Here is a 20,978-nt window from a genome sequence, read left to right on the forward strand (position 1 = left end):
CCAGGAGCTGGGATAAGGGATGGCCAGGAGCTGGAAATCCTGCCCTGAGGGCTGTGCCCAAGGGCAGCATGCTTTGGGAAGGGGGTTGGATTTGGAGGCTGCAGCTTTGGGGGGGCATTGTTAAATCCTACCCTTTTTTTACATCAATTCAATACCTACCCTTCTGCCTCTTCCAATTAATCCATTTCCTCACACATTTCTGAGAATTATCCTTGGCCCTGGGGCGGGGGATAACACTCCCTTCCCTCTGCTGCTCACCCTCTGCTCTCTCCACACCCATTTCATCGCTCTCTAAAACCTGCTTGGCTCTTGGATCCTGCTCTACTCATCCCTCCCGTGGCTGCTGGATCCTGCTCCGCTCATCCCTCCCGTGCCTTTCCACGCTGGGGAACGAAACCCTCAAACCCCGCTCCCACCTGGAGCTGAGCCCCTCAAACCCCACGCACGGAGGGCGTGTCCCTTATGGGCGTGTCCCCATGGGCGTGTCCCTTATGGGCGTGTCCCCATGGGCGTGTCCCTTATGGGCGTGTCCCCGGGGCCAGGGGCGTGTCCCGGGGCGGGGCCGGCGGGCGGGCGGCGCTTTGTGCGCGGCGGCTGCGGCGGGGCCGGGCCGGGGCCATGGAGCGCTGGTCCGGCCGCGTCGCGCTGGTCACCGGCGCCTCCGTGGGCATCGGCGCGGCTGTGGCGAGGGCGCTGGTGCAGCACGGCATGAAGGTGGTGGGATGTGCCCGCAGCGTCGACAAGATCGAGGTACCGGCGGTACCGGCGGGGCGGGGGCCGCCTCTCCCCTCACGGGGCCGCCTCTCCCCTCACGGGGCCGCCTCTCCCCTCGTGAGGCCGCTCCTGGCCCGGCCGGGCGCTGACACCGCTTGGGGGATGCCCGGCCCCGGCTGCTCCTGCCCACCGAGCCGCTGGAGCGGGGGGAAGGTGCCCGAGCGAGGAGCGGGGTCGGTTTTCGGTTTTCTTTTTTTTTTTTTTTTTTTTTTTGTTTTGAGCCGCTTCTTATCGAGGTTAAAAATAGCATCTCTGTCCCCGGGAGCGGGATGGGGCTGCTCGGGAGGCTGGGCGCTCCTGGTGTTCAAAGAGGGTTCGGTCCTGCCAGGAGCATCCCCACAGCCCCCTCAGAAACCTGATGGCGCTGGCTTGGCGATAAAGATGCTCACAAGAAGTGTTTTCTCGGGATTCCTGTTGTGTGTGGGTCAGCTGTGCCTCGCAGGGGCTTATTTGCCATTTAGGAAGTTTCCTCTGAGGGAGGAATTAAGTTTTAGTCATGTTAAATATCGCCATCGTGGGTGTTTGGAGCTAAAGGGGACCTGTGCGATATCCAGGGTTGTGTTTCCATAGCCGGGGTGATAAGGGCTGTGCACAGCTGACTGTGCTGGGAAATAAATGGTCCAAAATTCACGGAAACCAAGGCTCGGCATCAGTGGCGTTGCTAAGCGGGGTTGATAAAGAAATGCTCGGGAAAAGCCAAACTTTTCCCCTTTTTCATTGCGTGTCACGGAGGCTCTGCTCGCAGAGAGGAGAGAGCACCGGTGTGACCGAGTGCACTGTGCTTTGGGGCTGCTGCTGATTTGGGATTCGCAGCGTTTTGGTGCTGTGGTTTGCAGGGAGGGCTGAGCTCTCCAAAGCCTTCCCCACCTGCAGCTGGTTGGATGTGCCTGGCAGAGGATGCTGCAAAGGATGTTGTCGCTTCCCATTCCCCTCCGCAAAGTTATTTCCAATACTGCCGTTTCCAGCGGCGCCCTTATCTTGGATGTTGTTCTGGACTCTTTTCATTTGGGAAAGAAATCAATGCAACTTGTGTTTTCCTTCGGTGTTCACGTGAGTTTCCTTCCTTTCCCAACCTTTCCTGGCCAAAATGCAGCGTGGGTTTAAAAACCAGCAGTGCTGTGAGGCTTTGTGTTTGGATTTGAGTGTGCCCCGGGGCGATGACTCCTGTATTGATCATTGATTGATTGATTGATTGGGTTTGCAGATTGGGGCCGCTCCCCGGTGTCCTGAGCTGTGTCACACACGTGTTCCCGCAGCAGCTGATGTTTGTCCCCTCGCTGGGACCCGAGTGTGTCTGCAGGGCTGTCATTTGTTTTGCTGGGTGTCTGGACTGTGTTTTGCTCCGCTGCTATTCTGGGTTTATTTATTGTCGAGCTTGTTTCCCTAACGAGGAAGAAAATCCCAGGGGGGGGAAGGTGCTGGAGCGTGGGGGGATCCAGGGTCACTGTGGGAACAGCTCTGTCACCTCCTGGCTGCCAGGGATGCTGTGGGAGCTTTCAGAGCAGGGCTGTTCATGGAGCTGTCCTCTGGGAGATTCACCTTGAGGCTTTTCCTTAAAAAAAAATTTAAAATATAATAGGAAAATATCCAGACTTGGAAGTGTTTGGGGATTTGACTGGGGCGGGATTGAGGGATGCTGGAACGCAGTGATGGAGGGAGGAGAGAAAGGGAATGTGAAGCAGCTGAGGGTTTGGTGATGCCAGAGCATCCCAGCCATGGCTAACAGAATGATGGAATCCCAGGTGGTTTGGGTTGAAAGGAACCTTATAAACCATCCCATTGCAACCCCCATGGGCAGGGACACCCTCCACTGTCCCAGGGGGCTCCAGGGAAGCTTGGCATGGAAAGAGGGCAAGAGCAGGGTGTGAAACCTGGAATGCAGAGCTCGCTCTAACACAAAAACCATCACATTTCATCAGAGTTCAGGAAGGTTGCTGGTTTTAAGGTGAAATGCTGGAACCCTTGTGTAAGGTGGTTTTGTAACCTCCTTCTAACTGAAAGAGCAGGTTGTCTGGTGGGGATTTAGCTGGGGCAATAAATGCTATGTCAAGATTTCTTAATCTCTTGGAAAATCAGATAAGGGCTTGAGGCAAGATAACGAAGGATTTGCAAAGTTGCGTGTTTGGCATTAAACCCCTGTCACAACTCTAGTGACAGTATTTGTCTTTTGAAATAAAAAATTACTTGTCTCTTGAAATAAAAAATGGTAATGGCTCACAAAAAAGCCCCCAAAACCCCAAAACTGCAGAAGGATATTTTTTAACTTTTCCCTTCCAGTGGCTCCACTGTCCACATTTCCCTCCCTGCTCCCTGCTGCAGCCTCTCCGTGTGGGTCATCCGACAGGAGCTCAGGCAGTCAGACATCGAGGAATAAAATATAATTAAACTGGCTGTATTTTCCTTGTGCACGCCAGGAGGTAATTCAGGTTGAAGGCTTGTTTTAAATGCAGAGCCTGGAGGTACTAACAGCTGTCAAGGACTTCTTGGCGTGTGCTCAGGGAGCGTTTGCTGCTCTCCAGACACCGCCACGCGTTCCAAGGCAGCAGCTCTCACCGAGCAGCCAAGTGTTTTTATTTTTTAGCAGCTTGGAAGAGCAGGTTTTTTTTGGGGGAAAAATGCTCCTTGGGTGCAGAGATCCGCTGAGATTTGCAGCCACAGCCACTTGGGTGCTCCTCACTTCCCCCTGCTCCTCCTCGTGTTTTCCAGGAGTTTGTGTTTGGTGTGTGGCTCCTTGCAGCAGCACAAAAAAAGGGGGGAATTTGCACATGCATGGGACAAAATGTTCCTGCCCTCCCGGCTGGCAAAGCCCTCTCTGGTCTTTTATTCAGTGAGATGTGTGAGTTTTGTTTTGCAGGGTTTTTCCCCAGGTTGGGAGGGTTTTCCTGGCTCAGAGGGACTCTGCAGCTTTTCCCTTGCAGCACAGCAGAGCAGGAGGCAGGGAGCTGTTTCTGAGTGGTTTGCAGTGGTGCTGGTACCGTGCTTTTTTATAACGAAAATTGGTTTATTTTCCATTTCCAGAGAACGCAGAAGTGCTGGCAGGTGCTCCCCCTCCATGCGTGGTGTCAGAGCCCTGATCTGCGGCGTGGCTGGGGCTGTCACTGGGGGGAGATGCCCCAGGTGGGACACTGCCCCTGCTCCAGCTCACTGGAAATCCTCCAGCAGCTCGGTTGCCTTGCCCTGCTGTGCCCAGGGATGCTGTGCTCCAAAAGAAATCCATTTTTCCCTGTCTTTGATGGCGTGCCGAGAGCAGAGCCGTGCAGGAAGCAATAAATGTGACTTAAGATACAAGGTTTAACCAATTAATTCCAATGCATTTGTGACAGGTATTGATCAAAGGTGACATTTATAACCAGGGCCTGCTTTGTCAAGGTTAGATCTTGCTCAGGAGCAGCCTTTGATAAGCTCAGCGATTGATTGCAGCTTGGAGCAGCCCAGGCTCTGGGGAGGCTGTTGGGAGGAGGAGGAAGGAGCTGAGAATTCCTCGTGGGACCTGAGCATCCATTTTTGGGCTCTCTGGTCACTTCAGGGAACCCTCAGGTGCTCCTAGGAGGGTAATTAACAGTGTAATTAACAGCTGGTTGCTGAGTGTGGTGTTTAATTCCCCGCAGGCAGATCAGATGATGGTTTAGAGCTCACCTGGTTCCATTTTGGTGTTTTGTCTGTCCCTCTGCCCAGCAGCTGGGATGGGTTTCCTGGGCTGTCCCCACGGGTTCCCCCATCCTGAGCAGGGTAATCCCGAGGCAGGGTGCCCGTGGAGTGTGAGTGACCTTCGGAGTCCCCTTGGCCCCTGGCAGGGGCTGTTCTGCGTTTGGGGATGGTGGGCTCAAGGCCTCTGAAGGGCTTTTATTGCCACTTGTCCCTGAGCAGATCCTGTCTGATAAACAGCAGAGATCCCATCATTGCCGGGAACAAATACTGCTCTGTGCTCATGGATTCCCTCAGCCTCGAAACTTTAAACCAGCCTGGGTTCCTCTGTTTCTCCCCCAAAATGTGCTTTAAGAATGTGGGTTTAGGACAGGCAGGGCTCTGTGGGGCTGGGTTTAGGGCAGGCAGGGCTCTGTGGGGCAGGCTGAGCTCTGTGGGGCTGGGTTTAGGACAGGCAGGGCTCTGTGGGGCTGGGTTTAGGGCAGGCAGGGCTCTGTGGGGCAGGCTGAGCTCTGTGGGGCTGGGTTTAGGACAGGCAGGGCTCTGTGGGGCTGGGTTTAGGGCAGGCAGAGCTCTGTGGGGCTGGCTTTAGGGCAGGCTGAGCTCTGTGGGGCTGGCTTTAGGGCAGGCTGAGCTCTGTGGGGCTGGGTTTAGGGCAGGCTGAGCTCTGTGGGGCTGGGTTTAGGGCAGGCTGAGCTCTGTGGGCCTGGGTTTAGGACAGGCAGGGCTCTGTGGGGCTGGGTTTAGGGCAGGCAGGGCTCTGTGGGGCAGGCTGAGCTCTGTGGGGCTGGGTTTAGGACAGGCAGGGCTCTGTGGGGCTGGGTTTAGGGCAGGCAGGGCTCTGTGGGGCAGGCTGAGCTCTGTGGGGCTGGGTTTAGGACAGGCAGGGCTCTGTGGGGCTGGGTTTAGGGCAGGCAGAGCTCTGTGGGGCTGGCTTTAGGGCAGGCTGAGCTCTGTGGGGCTGGCTTTAGGGCAGGCTGAGCTCTGTGGGGCTGGGTTTAGGGCAGGCTGAGCTCTGTGGGGCTGGGTTTAGGGCAGGCTGAGCTCTGTGGGCCTGGGTTTAGGACAGGCAGGGCTCTGTGGGGCTGGGTTTAGGGCAGGCTGAGCTCTGTGGGGCTGGGTTTAGGGCAGGCAGGGCTCAGAGGAAGGCAGGGATATTGCTCTAATGAGCTGTCACGGTGACAGCAGTGTCACCTCCTCCACGCCAGCCTGGAGCAAGGAGTGACAAACTCAAAGTGCCTTGACGTGAGTGAGGAGGGGCTGGGGGAGTGCCTGAAGGTGGCGGGGACCTCTGGGGCCTTTGGCTGTGTGTGACAATGGGACCTCTGGGGCCTTTGGCTGTGTGTGACAATGGAAATTGAACACTGAGCGAGCTGAGGAAAACATCTCCTGGGATGCTGAACTGCTGGGGAAGTGCAGGGAGCAGAGGGTGCTTGGGAAGGAGCAGCGTGGCTCTGGGAGCTCATCCCCCAGCTCTGGCTCAGCCAGACCCAGCTTAGCAGGAGCCTGGGAGGAAATGTGGAATGATATTTGTCCTTGGATCTTATGGGCCAAAAGGTACCCAGAGCTCAGAGTGTGATTCTCTCCATGTGACACAGCTCTGAATCCCACTCATGGGCACAGAGCACAGTGGAAATAAATAAATAAATAAACAAACAAACCTCACCCTGCTGCTTTATTCACTGTACCTCTCTATTATGCTGTTATGCTGTTATTAAATCTTAATTAAAAGCAGCTTCAGACTTGCCAATCCTGGAATGAAGGGGTTTGTAAGCCCCCAGTTGTCTCTCACAGCTGTGGAGCTGTTTGTTACAGTTTTTGTCCTTCATTTCCTCCAGGCAGCAAAAGTGATTGGGGTGATTTTGGTGCTTTTCCAGTTGGTTTCTTGGTGCAGGAGCTCAGTCAGTAGGACACAGGTTCCTGTGGTGAATGGCAGGCGAGATTAAAAATCACCCAGTGGCTTCTCCTGGCTTCCATCTCTCTGAGCTAAACGTGTCTGAAGTTAATGGGAGACTGTGCCAGATAAAGCCCTGCTTGACTCCTTCCTTCTTTCCCCCCTCTTTAGAGCCCCTTAACATTTTATATCAATTGGTTCTGTAAAACCATTTCACCAGGACTGAGTGTGGATATGCACAAAGAGCATTAACCCTTTCAGGGGAGAACTGGAGGTTTCTGAGCACAGCAAACCCATCCCATAGATGAGAGGCATCTTTTCAGACTGGCTGTCCATTTTCAGGCATCCAGAGATAATGCTGTGCTGCAGAGATGCTGGGAGTGTCCCAGGCTTTGGAGCAACCTGGGACAGTGGAAGGTGTGGAATTGAATGATATTTAAAGTCCCTTCCAACCCAAACCATTCTTATTTCAGATTTCCATCTCCAGCTGCTGGACTTGCACTGCCCTCACCTGTATTGCAGTTGCATTACCTGGTCACTCTGAAATTGTTTATGAAATCTGGAAAATCAGCTTTTTTCTCTTTTTTTCTTTCCTCCTTGTGCATGGGGTGAGCTCAAAGTGGAGTGAGCATCACTTGAGTGACTTAATGGATGCTCTGAAAAAAAAAACCCTCCATGAGCTCCAGCTCAGAGCTGCTTTTCAAAAGTCTCTTGCAAACTTGCCTGCAGTTGATGTTTCTTTGAAGAGCCTGTGATGACTCTTTATCTGTAGATGGTTGGAGCACAATCCAGCCCTGCCTGGGTGTCAGCAGTGTTCAGCACTTGCTTTTCAAAGAGAATTTGTTAGCACAAGTACAGCCTGAGAGATGAAAGGATCTGTGTTGGAGGCAGCCAGACACCAGGCAGGGAGGGAAAGGTTTTTGAGGGAGATTTGATTTCCCAGGTCAGTTGTGGCAGAGAAGCTGAAAAGAGAAGTGAAAGGGCATTCTCCTGGTGCAGCTGGAGCAGAGGAGGGGCAGCTCCAGCCAGAATGCTCAGCTTGGAGGGACCACTGTGGGGCTTGTGGTGCAGCCTCCCTGCTGCAGCAGGCTTATCCCAGAGCAAATCACAGCCCTTGTTCCCTCTGCTCCTTCACCTGGCTTGGCACTGAGCAGGGGAGGGTGGAAGTGGCAGCTGGACATGGACACAGAGCCCTGTGTCCCCCTGGGCTGTCAGTGAGCTTTGTCTGTCCCTCCCTGTCCGTGTTGATGGGTCCCTGTTCCCTCCAGCTCTCCTGGCACGGCTCCTGCTCTGGGAGATTCCTCCCATTGCCCTGTGCTCGTGTTTCTCATTTTTGGACATCTTTGGCACTGCTTGGTTCTCACTCTCTCACCAGTTCATGGTCCTTTTGCCCTTTTCCCCTCCTGTATCTTTGCAGGAACAAGGCCCCATCCCCGGAGCAGTTTAGAACCTTGCAGCAGCCCTTCCTGCTGCTGTGAATTTCCTAAATGCTGCTCTTGCAGGGACGCAGGCATTTCCCCTCCCCTCGTTGTTTATTCAAGCGTGTGCTCCAAAGGTGAAAAGGAAAATATTCTCCCACTCCTACCAGCACATCACCAACAAGGTTCCCTGCATGGCAAGGTGCTGGCAGCCCCAGGAGGGCACAGAGAGGGGTGGGATTCAGTGCCAGGGCACAGAGGGGTGGGATTCAGTGCCAGGGCAGCTTTGCTCAGGCAGGGATGCTGTCAGGGGCTCTCTGGGGATGCTGCTGGCAGGGATCGATTCCAGCTCAGCTCAGCACGTCCCTGCCCTCCCTGCCTGAGCTGTGAGAGCAATAATGATCATTCTTGTGTTCTGCAGGGCCTGCCCTGAGCTGGGAGCCAGGCAGGAGAGCAGCTCCTGCACCACAGCTCTGCCCTGGGCTGGTTCTGCCTTGTGGTCCATGGAAGCTGCTGGGGTTTGGGGAAGGTAAAGCAGCAAAGCTGCAGCTGCCTGCTCAGGGCTTTGGTCCAGCTCTGTGGTTGGCTCAGCTGCTGGGAAAGGCTGAAAATCATTTACCAGACAGCCCCAGAGTGCTTCATTTACCAAGACGCCTCAAGTGGACGTGTTTGGGGTGCAGGGAGGGCTGGGGAGGAGCTCGGAGCTGCCTCCATGTGCCATCACTCGCAGGAGATCCTGCCCTGGCCCTCGCTCCTCCCTTTCTGAAAGGCTTTTTGGGGGTTGCAGTGCCTGGAGTGCAGGGGGAGCTGTCTGTGGTGTGTGGCACACACAGGGCTGTGTGGCACACGCTGGAATGGCACCGTCGGTGACACCGCCACGGCCCCGTGTCCCGGGCATTTGGTGGGCGTTTGTAGCCAGAATCCATCTCCCCTCAGGAGCCAGACATCATGTGGCTCCTGCCTGGTGCTGGGAGCTGTCACTGTCACTGTCACTGCTGTGACACATCGGGGAGGAGATGCTGCTTCTCATTAGCGTCAGGGGTAAAGGGCACCCTCGGAGCTGTGCTGGCAGCTGGCAGCAGCTCCTGGCCCTGCCTTGGCTGTGTGTCACCCAGCCTGACAAAAGCTTGGGGTATTCGGAGTCATCCTTGGCCGTGGCTAACGAGGAATTGTCCTTTGCCAGTGTGGCAGGCGCCCAGCCTGGTGCCAGGGCAGCACTGATTTGTGGTTTTGATTTGTATTTTGTGTGCGCTGCTCACCTTGAGCAGGAGCAGCGCAGCACTGAGCCTGTCCTCAGCTCCAGAACTGAGAGGCTGGAGCTCTCAGCTTCTCCTGGATATTGAGATCTCCTTTTTCTTAATTAGCATCACACTGATCCTTCCCCAGTGCCTGCTTTGCAGGCTGTGTTAGCCCTGAGGTGTGGTCTTCAGGAAGTGGCTGCATGAGCTGCTCTGTGGGGAGAGTGGGCTGGTGGCTCTTTCCACCCTTCCTTCTGGCTGTATTTCCATCCTTCCTGCTGGCTGTATTTCCATCCTTCCTGCTGGCTGTATTTCCACCCTTCCTTCTGGCTGTATTTCCATCCTTCCTTCTGGCTGTATTTCCATCCTTCCTTCTGGCTGTATTTCCATCCTTCCTGCTGGCTGTATTTCCACCCTTCCTTCTGGCTGTATTTCCACCCTTCCTTCTGGCTGTATTTCCATCCTTCCTGCTGGCTGTTTTCCCCCTTCCTTCTGGGTATTTTTCCCCCTTCCTGCTGGCTGTTTTCCCCTTTCCTGCTGCTTGTTTTTTCTCCTTCCTGCTGACTATTTTCCCCCTCTCTGCTGGCTGTATTTTCCCCTTCCTGCTGGCTGTTTTTCCTGCTGGCTGTATTTTCCCCTTCCTTCTGGCTGTATTTTCCCCTTCCTTCTGGCTGTTTTTCCCCTTCCTTCTGGCTGTTTCCATCCTTCCTGCAGGCTGTATTTTCCCATCCTGCTGGCTGTTTTTCCTGATGACTGTTTTTCCCTTCTGATGGCTGTTTTTCCCCTCTCTGCTGACTGTTCTCCCCCCATCCTTCTGGCTGTTTTTCCCCCATCCTTCTGGCTGTTTTTCCCCCTTCTGCTGGCTGTTTTCCCCCCATCCTGCTGTCTATTTTTCCCTTTCCTTCTGTCTGTTTTCCCCCTATCCTGCTGTCTATTTTTCCCTTTCCTTCTGGCTGTTTTCCCCCCATCCTGCTGGCTGTTTTCCCCCTCCTGATGGCTGTTTTTCCCCCCTGCCTCTGTCTCCCCCAGAAGCTGGCAGCTGAGTGCCAGAGCGCTGGCTACCCGGGCACGCTGATCCCCTACAAGTGTGACCTGTCCAACGAGGAGGAGATCCTGTCCATGTTCTCTGCCATCAGGACCCTTCACCAGGGGGTGGACGTGTGCATCAACAACGCGGGGCTGGCGCGGCCCGAGCCGCTGCTCTCGGGGAGGACGGAGGGCTGGAGGACCATGATCGATGTGAGTATTCCTGGCCCATTTTCTGTCTCTCCTGGCCACCCTGGCCTCATGGCAGAGCTGAGGATCTGCTCCCCAGCCTGCTCTGACACAGCCCACTTGTGCTGCCTGGGGGGTGGAAGGACGTCCTGCCCTGCTGAGCCCCCACCTTGGAGGATGGAAACACAGCAGCATTTCTCCTTCAGCTCGCTGGCTTTCTGAGGGATGAAGAGCTTCCCTTTTTCCTCTTTTTTTCCTCTTTTTTTCCTCTTTTTTCCCCTCTTTTTTTCCTCTTTATTTCCTCTCTTTTTCCTCTTTTTTCTCTTTTTTCCTCTTTATTCCCTCTCTTTTTTCCTCTTTTTCCTCTTTTCCCCTCTCTTTTTTCCTCTTTATTCCCTCTCTTTTTTCCTCTTTTTTCCTCTTTTCCCCTCTCTTTTTTTCCTCTTTTTTCCCCCTCTTTTTTCCCCTCTTTTTTCCCCTCCATTTTTCCTCCTTCTTTTTTTCTCCTTTTTTTTCTTTTTTTCTTTTTTTCTTTTTTTTTTCTTTTTTTTTTCTTTTATTCCTTCAGTAAAGCAGGAAATGGAATGCCAGGCGCTGGGGTTTGCAGCTAATCCTGTTACTTGTGGCAGTGGTTTGTAGAAATGGGCAGATTCTTTTTGGCTTAAAAAGCTGTAATGCTTTTTGTCTTTACAGCTTCATTTTCCGCCCATAATCTGGTTAGGGCTGGATGTGAATGGGAGTGTTTCATGTGCTGAAATGGGAGCTGTGCACATGGCCCATCCCATTTACAACTTCTCCTGGGCACCTTCTGTGACTTCACCATTTTTGTCACTTTGTGGGGGCCCTTTCTCTGCACACAGCACTGGGAACCACAGCTGTGGGACCTCGGGATGGTTTGGGTGTCCTTGCAGTGTCTCTGGCCAGGGAGGTGCTGGATTTTGGTGTGATTTCCCCTCCTCTGGCCAGGGAGGTGCTGGATTTTGGTGTGATTTCCCCTCCTGTGCCGCCTTCCCTTGCGCACAGAAACGTTTTCCTCGCAGGAGCAGGAGTGGAACCCGTGGCTGGCAGCACCTCCAGCAGCTCTGGGAGCTTGTCCTGCTGAAGGGGAGGAGATGTCTGAGGAGCTCTTTGAAGGCTCGGGGCCTCGGCAGTGGAGTCAGCTGGGAGCTGTCAGCTCCCCTGGCTGCTCTGTGCTCTGTGTGAAAGAGAAGCACTCTGAGACTTCAGGCTCCTGCTGCCAGGCCAAGAGCTGCCACATCCTGCCTAATTAAGTTCTTGTTAGGATTTTGGCCAGCCTGCTGGCTGCTGTGGCTGCAGCCAAGGCCAGCTGAGCCCAGCTTTGTGTGCCCAGAGAGGCTTTTGTGGGCTCCCAGCCCGGGTCACTGCACAGCCACATCTCCCGGCCCCGTTGCCATGGAGGCTTTAAAGAAAATGAAGTGGAGCTGAGCTGAGCTGAGCTGCTGTCCAGCAGGGCTCTGCCAGGCCCTGGGGGTCACCTGGGCCTTGGAAATGCCCTGTCCTGGTCCCTGGGGCTGGGTGGTGTGTGGGTCCCTCAGGGATGCTGCACGTCCTTTGTTTTTATCAGCTGGGCAGGCTTGGGGGGACCTGTGGCTTTTCCAGCTCCCCCAGTCCTTATTCCCTTCCCTTGCTCAGCTGGAAGTGCTCCCATTATCTCCCTTCCACCACTTTTAGGGAGAAAGATTTTGGAGTGGGATTGTCCTGTATGGGACACTGCAGTGTTGGTGTTCACAGTGGCTCAAAGTTTGGGGTCCCCCTGTTGTGGGGGCTGCTTTGGGCTGGGGTGGGGGGAAGGAGAGGTGACCCCACAATGGCAGTGTCAGGAAAGCACTGGGGGATGTTTCATTCCCAGGGATGGCTGTGTGGCTGTCCCTGCTCTCTCAGTGCCTGGCAGAGATGCTGCTGCAGCAGCCTGAGCCAGCCCAGCAGACATTTCCCTCTCCCCATCCTCCAGCAGCTGCTGCCTTGGCTCCTCGTTTCTGTGCTCATGGAACAGCCCTGCAGCATAAAGGCAGAGCCCTGGCATGCTCCAGAGCCCAGAGCCTCACCCAGCCTGGCCTGGGCAGCCTGACAAGGCTGGGCTTTGCTTTCCATGCTGCTGCTCAGGCTGGGCACAGCTCGGTGCAGTTGTCCCTTCTGTCCTGTGTCCCTGCTTTGTGGCTGCGTGGCAGTGGCAGTGTCCCCCCTGGCAGCGTTCCCTGGCACTGTCCCTGTCTGCAGGCGCCATGGCAGGGCTGGGGGGCTCTGCAGGGCCAGCCCCCCTGCCAGGGCACCCCAGGGCCAGGCCAGGCTCCTGTCCCTCACAGGGAGGGCTGCCAGCACCTTCCACTGGGTTTGCAGGCAGCAGGGAGCTTCTTCCCCAGCTTCCCTGGAGAGCTGGGAGATGCTGTTGGACAACTCCAGGGCACCTCTGGGCTGCAGGATGGGAAAAGTTTCCCAACAGCCATCAACCATCGATTTAGGAGGCATTAGGGCCTTAAATCCTTAAATTAAAGGCCTTTTTTTTTTCTTTTTCTTTTTTTTTTTTTTTTTTTCCTTTTTGGTAAATTGATTTTTGCTTCCATGCATTTTTTATGAGCTTTGAGGCTCCGTGTCCTTCCAGATTCCACTCTCAGTATCCTCCTCCTTGCTATCCATCTAACAGTGAAAACCACATTATAATTTACTTATTCCTCTCCTTTTCTAATGTTCTGGTCCTTCATTGTGTGGTGTTCGTTCCCAGGGTGGGAGCTGCTCCTCCCCAGGCAGTTTGGAATGAGGGATGTGCTGGTTTGCAGAGCCCTGCCAAGATGTGCTGTGGGTGCAGAGGGGAAGGTGTCACCTCAGGCAGGTTTGAGCCCATCCTCCCCCATGTTCTGCCTGGTTTCTGAGGCTGGAGCAAAGTCCTGGTGTGCAGGAGGAGCTGCTGTGCACACTCCGAGCCTCTGGGGCTGCAGCAGCTCCTTCACTTCTCACCCACTGACCTTTCCAGCCAGGAATTCAAGCTGAACTTCCCATTTTCCCTGCTCAGGGCACATCCCCTGACTCCTCTAGACACAGCATGGGTTTGATGCTTGGCATTGTTCACTGACAAGCCAGGCTCTGTTCTTCTTGCTTTTCCCAGCCATCTGTGCAGGGATATGTCTGCTGTGAGCTGTGCTTCCATGTGTGCTCTGGGGCTGGGACACCCCTTTGGAACCCTTGGGAGAGGCTGATTCTGGGAAAGGGAAATGCTGAGCACTTCTAGGAACAGGATCCTTTGTGTTCTCTGACCTGGCAGCTGGGGCTGGTTAATGTGGCACCGTGGTGGCTGTCACAGGGCTGCTGCTGACACTCAGGTGTGCTGGGCACCCTTGTAAGGCACCTCTGAGCCTGTTCTCCCTAAAATAGGAATGAGGCAGAAAAATGTCTGATGTGGGTATTTGTAACAACAGCCTCGGGGTCACACACACTTGCTCATTTTCCTCCTCAGTGCCTGCTGCACCTTTTTGAAATGGGATTTCACCCCAAACCCAGTCTGTGCTGGTGGGAAAAGGCCATCCCAGCTCAGCTGCCTTCCAGCCAGTTGTTTTGTTGCACCGTGGGGTTTTATCACAGGGCTCTGGACTTTCCCATGTGCTGTTGATTGGGATCTGGCTCTGCCAGGAGCTGTCAGAATGTTGTAACCTTGCCCAGGCCGCTCTGTGAGTCACTTTGGGGTGATGTTACCCTCTAGTGGCCTTTGGAGAGGGATCTGGGAGCGGCTGCTCCAAGGAGGAGCTGCCTGGTGGGCTGGGGGAGGCAGGATTTGTTTGTCATGGAGGGTTTTACACCAGCAGGTGCCCAGGTCCATATCCCAAAGCCCAGGGTCAGGCTGTAGGGTGACTCCTGCTTTCCCTGAGCACCCTGTGTGAAATCCCTGCTGTGAAACCCCCAGTCCTGCCCGTGCCCTGCCTGCTCCGGGCTCCACCCCAGTGCTGAGGGGTGTCTCCTCTCTGCTCCTTTTCCTCCTGGCACAGCCCAGGTGGATTCCCAGGTTAAAGATTTATCTCTGCAGCCCAGGTGTGATGGTGAGGAGCCAGCAGTGCCTCTGCCCGGCCAAAGTGCACTGGGCTGGGGGTGGTGGCTCCTGGTGCTGCCTGGGCACTCCCAGGGGCACATCAAAGCCCTGCTTATCTCTGCTTATCTCTAAGACAAACCCCTCAGCGATGGCCTGGCAGTGAGTGGGGAATAAGGACCAGACAAAAGCAGTGACAAGGATCTGACCCTGCTGCTCTTTGTGCTGCTCAGTTATTGCACCTCCCAGCTCCATCCCTCTCCTGCCTGTCCTTTTGTGCCAGCAAGTCCCAGTTATTCTGCCCCATTCTTGTTCTTTTTTTTTTCCCAGGGATGATCCCAGCCCTCTCCCATTTCCATCCCTCACTGTTCCTGCTGCTCCACCTGCCTTCTGATTCATCAGAAAATCACTTCTCCCTGCAGATTGCAGTGTGTTCTGACCCTTCTGGGCTGCTCATTTAGCTGGCCAAGTGACATGCTGTTACACAGGACCTGCCAGGGGATGGTCACATCCTTCCTGGAGGCCTTCAGCAAAACCCCTTCCAAATCTGAACCCCCTGAGCAATGAGCAGTGCTGCTGGGATTGCTGCTCATCACTGCTGCAGCACCTCCGGGCCCTTGGGATTCCAGCTGGGACAATTTCCTCATCTTTATCTCCCAGCAGCTTTGGCTCAGTGTTTATGGTCAGGACGGGCTGGAACGCTGTGCGTTAATGCTTGGGGAGGTGACAGGATCGAGTTTAACCAAGCCAGGGTGGTGCTGGTGCACAGAGCAGGGGCCTGGAGTGCTCTGGGTCCTGCAGGGCTGGGGAATCGCCACTTTGGGCTGGGGCAATGTCACCAGGCAGGGACAGGGACAGGGACAGCTGGGTGGCTCCCACAGCCCCAGGCTGAGTTGCCCACTCTGGGGTTCCCTGTGGCACAGAGTGAGCCTTGCTTCCCGTGCCTGGGAGCTGCTGCTGCCTCCTGTGAGCTGCTGGCGCTGTGACAGGCAGGAGCTGGGGATTTCCTCGTTAACGAGCTGCCCTAATTACCTGCTGTGAGTGCCCTGCCAGCTGTCCGGAGTGCTCAGTCAATCACCTCGGGCTCCTGCCTGCAGTGCTGCTCTGGGGAGGGCTTTGCTCTCCTTCCTTGGGCTTTACCCTCACCCCTGCCCCTAAAACACCCAAATCCATTTATTTCTGCCCCCTCTGGGTGTCTGTGCACCCCTGGCCCTGTGGCTGCAGCCCCCAGCTCAGCTGTGGGGTGTGAGGATGAGCCATTCCCTCTTTGGGTTTTCCTGGGAATTGCCTGGGGACGAGACTGGAGCTGATATCCCGGATTTTGGGCACACAGGGGGTGCCAGGCAGGACTGCTGGCCTTCATTTCTTCTTATTTTCTCCCCCTCAGGTCAATGTGATGGCCGTGAGCATCTGCACCCGGGAGGCCTATCAGTCCATGAAGGAGAGAAACATCGACGATGGGCACATCATTAATATTAACAGGTGAACAAAGCGGGCTGTGGGGCCAGCCTGGGGCCCTTCCTGCTCCTCCCTGCAGCACAGAGAGGATTTAAGCACCGGCTGGGGTCAGCCTTGGGCTTTCTCCTCCTGCCTGCCTTACAGGAAGGGTTTCAGCACTGGAGCTTCAGGCTTGCTGTGGTGCTGATGGGGATTCCTGAGGATTGTGGGGCTTGCTGCTTCAAACTTAATCTTTGCTGGTCTAAAGGGAGGAAGACCAAACCAGGGAGATAAGGATACTCTAAATGAGGGAGGAAAGGATACCCCAAACCAGGGAGAAAAGGGTGATACCAACCCCTGCTGATGGGGCAGGGCTGGCATTTGGTTTCTGGAGCTGCTCAGGGAGGTTTGGCTGTGCCAGTCCCCCGCTGCAGCCCCGTGCCAGCCCCCAGCGGGTTCATTGTGGTGCCCTGAGTGCCCTGGGGTCCCTGCCAGCTGCCAGCAGCGTGCCCTGTGCTCTGTCCCCAGCATGAACGGGCACAGCGTGGTGCCCCAGTCCGTGGTGCATTTCTACAGTGCCACCAAGTACGCGGTGACAGCGCTGACCGAGGGGCTGCGGCAGGAGCTGCGCGAGGCCAGGACCCACATCCGAGCCACGGTGAGAGCCAGGGCCCTGGGGTGTGAAAATGAAGCTCAGCACCCTGGGGATGGTCAGGAGATCCTCTGGGGAACTGTCCCAGACCCACATCTGAGCCATGGTGAGAGCCAGGGCCCTGGGGTATGAGAATGGGGCTCAGCACCCTGGGGATGGTCAGGAGATCCTCTGGGGAACTGTCCCAGACCCACATCAGAGCCACGGTGAGAGCCAGGGCCCTGGGGTGTGAAAATGAAGCTCAGCACCCTGGGGATGGTCAGGAAATCCTGTGGTGCTCTGTCCCAGGCAGGTGGGGGCACAGAAGGTCTGGGAAGGGATTTTTGGGGTGCACAGAGTGGGAAGTTGCTTGTTGGAGGGGTCACATCAATAGAAGGAGGCACTGAGCTGGGCTGTGGGTGCTCAGTCAGAGCTTTTCCATGTTTTTCTTTGCTTCTCTGTCCCTCTGGGCTGTGAGGAGGGAGGTGCCCACCAGAGGTACCTGCCACAACAATCAGTAAGGTCTGCTCACTTCAACTGGTCCCTTAAAATGGGTGGGAAAGGAGAATAACAGAAAAATAATTTTTTTTTTTTTTCATTCTTTTACTGAAGGGGAATTACAAATCCTATTAGGATGTGCTCTGCTTTTTTCCAGTGTATATCTCCAGGACTGGTGGAAACAGGATTTGCTTTTAAACTCCATGATAATGACCCTGAGAGAGCTGCTGCTACATATGAGAGCATTCGGGTAGGACCTGGGGGAGTGGGAGCAGAGGGAAGTGGCTCTGGTTATAATTGATCATTTCTCCTGGCTGGTGGTTCCAGGGAGTGCCCAGTGCTCTCCAATCTCAGCCCTCAAACCTCACATTTTCCACTCGTATTTACAAACTGTGTAGGTTTCCATTTGGGTTCAGTTTCCAGCTCCTTCCATTTTTCCTTTTATTTTGATGTTTCTGTAAATCAGTGTCATTCAGCTTTGCCATTCTGCAGGCTGTGACTTCTTCATTGCAGAGGAGATGGGACAAGCAGAGGTGCCAGCACAAGGAGAAATGTTCTGCAGGTGGCAGGGGATTTTCTGTGGGAATTCCTGACAAGGGTGGCAGAATCCCTGTGCCAGCAGTGAGATTATCCACAGCAGATTATCAGCACCAGGCACATCCTCTGTTACATTTCCAATGCACTGGGTATTTCCTGCTTGCTTGTCCCTCCTGGCCGTGCCCCAGTGACACTGTCAGAGCTCATCAGGGATGGTCAGGAGAGGAGGGATCTCCTGGGGAGCTCTGGGGGTGCCCCCTGACCCAGAGCCCTTTTGCTGTTGTTGCAGTGTCTCAAGGCTGAAGACATGGCCAACGCTGTCATCTATGTCCTCAGTGCCCCTCCTCATGTCCAGGTAGGCTGGGGCTGGGGCTGGGGCTGGGGAGGGGCTCAGGGCTGCCCTGGCCTGGCTGATCTGCTGCTGGATCAGCTGGGAGCTTAGGCAGCCTGTGCTGGGGATTAGCAGGGATCACGTTTGTTTACACTTCCAGCCCTGGGATGGCACTGCTGGGGCTCTGGCACTGCGCAGGGTGTGGGATGGCACTGCTGAGGGTCTGGGACTGCTCAGGGTGTGGGGTTGCTCAGGGATGGCACTGCTGAGGGTCTGGGATTGCTCAGGGTGTGGGGTTGCTCAGGGATGGCACTGCTGAGGGTCTGGGATTGCTCAGGGTGTGGGATTGCTCAGGGATGGCACTGCTGAGGGTCTGGGACTGCTCAGGGTGTGGGGTTGCTCAGGGATGGCACTGCTGAGGCTCTGGCACTGCTCAGGGTGTGGGGTTGCTCAGCTCATCAGGCTCAGCCCTGGTCACAGCGTAGAAGTGCCCAGTGCAGGGCTCCAGTGCAGGATCCCAGGATTCCAGTGCAGGATTCCTGTTCCATGCCACGCTGCTCTCTTGCAGATTGGGGATATACAGATGAGGCCCACGGAGCAGATCTCGTAGCAGGGCAGGAGGATGAGGAGGATGAGGAGCACCATGAGCAGCACATGCCCACTCCACCTGGAGCCCTCTGGCAGCCCAGGCTTCCCTCAGCTGGCTGGCAGCGTTTTAATCAAGTACCAAGGATCATGTCTGAAGAATTGTTTTTCTCTCCCTCTCTCTGAGCTGGTGCTGGTGCTGAGCCAGTTTGAAAAAAGGAAAAAGAACCACAAACTCGTAGTGGGTCTCTTTCTCCCCCACTCCTTTCTGGAACTGCTTGAGAGTAAAAATGTGTTTGAGAATAATGCAGGGAAGTGGTTTGTGGAAGATGGTTTGTCTCCAGGCTGGTTTATTCTTCATTTTGCTTTCTTATCAAGGTTTGTTTGATCTTCATTGCTGATGCTGTGTGTGGACCTAGGTGAAGTGGCACAAGATGTTTGCCAGCTTCGGTGTGCTTAGGGTTTGAGATTTTCAGTGGACATTATACATGAGTCCATCTAACACTCTGAGTTTATTTTCATCAGGTTGATTACTGATGGTGGTGATGCAGGTGATATTTTCCTTTTCTTTTGTACTCCACTGCCCTAACCCCAGTGTACAAGCTCCCCCAGCCCTCCTTTCCCCTTCACATGGCTCATGCCTGCCAAGTTTGAGCAAGTATAAATGTGTGTGCTTGATATTTCTCTTTTTTTCTAGGTAGGTAAATATTTGGAGGAAAAGCACCTGTCCCTGTGCAGGTTAGGATGATAATCTAAGTGGCATAGTTACAGTAAGAGTGAGTTGTTTGGTATTTTTAATAAAAACTAAATGTGTGCTGTCTTGTGACCACCTCTATCCTTGGTATCATCTCCCAGCACTCTCGATGTTCTGTGTGTGATTTTTGCATGCATTGACACTTTTCTGCAAACGTGGATTGCTCTGGTGCTGTTGAAATGCTGGTGCTGAGGAGCTGGAAATGGTGGAAGTTTATTTTTATGTAGAGACACAAACTCTGAGAGAGAGAGAGAGAGATAGAGTGGAACAAGCCCTGCTGAAGGTGTCTGGAACGAGGAGGGATTTGCAGATTTGCAGGGGCCTTTTGGCCACAGAAAGCAGCAGGAGAAGGGTCTGGCTGAGATCCTGTGCTGGTGCAGCCCCAGTGTCTGGCTCTGGGTTTACTCTGAGTTGGGGGAGAGGAGAACTGGCCCCATAGCAGAGCTGGAGTTGTCTGGAGACCCTCTGCAGGGAGGTCTGTGTGTGTGCCCAGCTCTCCAGGGAGCTCCTGGGCACGTTGCCTTAAGATTGCAGACCCCGTCCAGCTCCTGCTGGGCTCCAGGAGGTCAGGGATGGTCAGAGCAGAGGACAGAGAGCTGGGAGATTGGGGTTGGATTGTTTGGCTTACACCAGAAGAGCCCTGGGAGTTCATCTGTGCCAGCCCTGCACAGGGGAGAGCAGAGCTGGGCCACCAGGACACGAGTTCAGCTCCCTGTACAGCCTTGGGCAAGTCACTTTACCTCTCTGCCTCAGTTTCCCCGGCTGGAAATGGGGATAATGACACTCACCTACCTCACAGGGGTGTTGTGAGGACTCACAAGCTTTTGTAAAGCACTTTGACAGGCGCTGTGTAAGTGCTGAGTGTTGCTATTGAAGTATTGTTATGAATTAAACCTTGTGATACCTAGAATTCCTTGTGCCAAAGGTGAGCAGCTGTAGGAGGATACAAGGAGAAAACTGGCATAACGTTCCTTTCATGATGGCAAAAACAAAAGGCAATTTGCCCCTTTTTTCCCCTTTTATTAACTCTTGGTTTGTTCTGTCCGTTCACCAGTTTTTACTGACAAGTGCACCTGGATTTGGCTTTTTGATTTATGATGAGTGAAATCCCTGCACTGCCCTGCTCCAGGATGCCAAGGTGGTGCCTTTGTGTGCATTCCCAGCAGGTGCCCTGTGTGCCATCTTTAGAAGGTGGTTGAGCTCCTAAAGAGGCCAAAAAAAACCAGAAAAAAATGAAAAATTAGCAACTTCTGAGCAGGGATGTGGGCAGCAGTGGTGAAACGTGGAATGGTGGCAGCAGCTGTGTGCAAAGTTCACAGATGTTGCAATGTGTGGCTGAGGAGGGCCTTCACATCTCCCTGTGCTGTAAAAGGAGGATTTGGAGAGAATTGCTGAAGATGCAGAACCCTGACAAAGGGTTTGTCCAGGTAGTTGCTCCCTGCAAATACAACCTGGCAGCCCTGCAGCCCTGGAAGTTTTTTTTTCTTTTTCCCCCAAGAACATTTGTAATCTCTGAAGTCACCTCGAGGTGACATGCAGTATATTTTTCCATTTGAAGTGTGGTTTTAGGGGATCATCCCTGCTGCCTGCTAACCTCCCCCATAGGAGGGCTCCTCAGGTGGCCTTGGTGGCACCTCCTGCCACCTCCCTGGGATGAGATGGGACCCCACCCCGAGGCAGCGACACCCCTCAAACGCCAGGATCAGTGACCTGTGTAATTTATCAGTAGGTTTCTATTGTGAACTGTAAAATAAAGAATAAAAAGAGAGGCACACTGTGGCTCGTCTGCGGCGTGTTTTGTTATTTTTGTGTTAAACCTGAACAGCCTTTTTACTGTTCACACCCAAAGTTTTCTTTGGGGAACGACCCAAACAGAATCCTTCCCTTTGGGGTCTTTATGGGGAAAGCCAGAATTTCTTTGCAGAGCTGGACAGCATCCAGTTGTCTTGGGAGGTAACCTGTGGGGGTCTGGCTGGGGACAGCTCTGG

At 54.3% G+C, this 20,978-nt stretch overlaps 1 protein-coding gene across 1 annotated transcript; it reads left to right on the forward strand.

Moving 5' to 3' along the window:
* The first annotated feature begins 612 nt into the window (after positions 1–612).
* DHRS11 (dehydrogenase/reductase 11) lies at positions 613–20,766 on the forward strand. Its single transcript, XM_058037548.1, has 7 exons — positions 613–750; positions 9,999–10,208; positions 15,605–15,699; positions 16,183–16,312; positions 16,941–17,033; positions 17,610–17,675; positions 18,220–20,766. The coding sequence occupies exons 1-7, from the start codon at positions 619–621 to the stop codon at positions 18,259–18,261; spliced, it is 768 nt and encodes a 255-aa protein (XP_057893531.1). The 5' UTR covers positions 613–618; the 3' UTR covers positions 18,262–20,766.
* The last annotated feature ends 212 nt before the right edge of the window (positions 20,767–20,978 follow it).

This window comes from Melospiza georgiana, chromosome 19, assembly GCF_028018845.1.
Source record: "Melospiza georgiana isolate bMelGeo1 chromosome 19, bMelGeo1.pri, whole genome shotgun sequence".
NCBI lineage: Eukaryota > Metazoa > Chordata > Aves > Passeriformes > Passerellidae > Melospiza > Melospiza georgiana.

What these genes read in the sequence shown, in the direction of transcription:
- DHRS11 (XM_058037548.1), top strand. Translation starts at nt 619, where the DNA reads ATGGAGCGCTGGTCCGGCCGCGTCGCGCTGGTCACCGGCGCCTCCGTG. An exon ending in GGACCCACATCCGAGCCACG is followed by an intron (nt 16,313 to 16,940) that starts GTGAGAGCCAGG and finishes GCTTTTTTCCAG; the next exon opens with TGTATATCTCCAGGACTGGT. An exon ending in CTACATATGAGAGCATTCGG is followed by an intron (nt 17,034 to 17,609) that starts GTAGGACCTGGG and finishes CTGTTGTTGCAG; the next exon opens with TGTCTCAAGGCTGAAGACAT.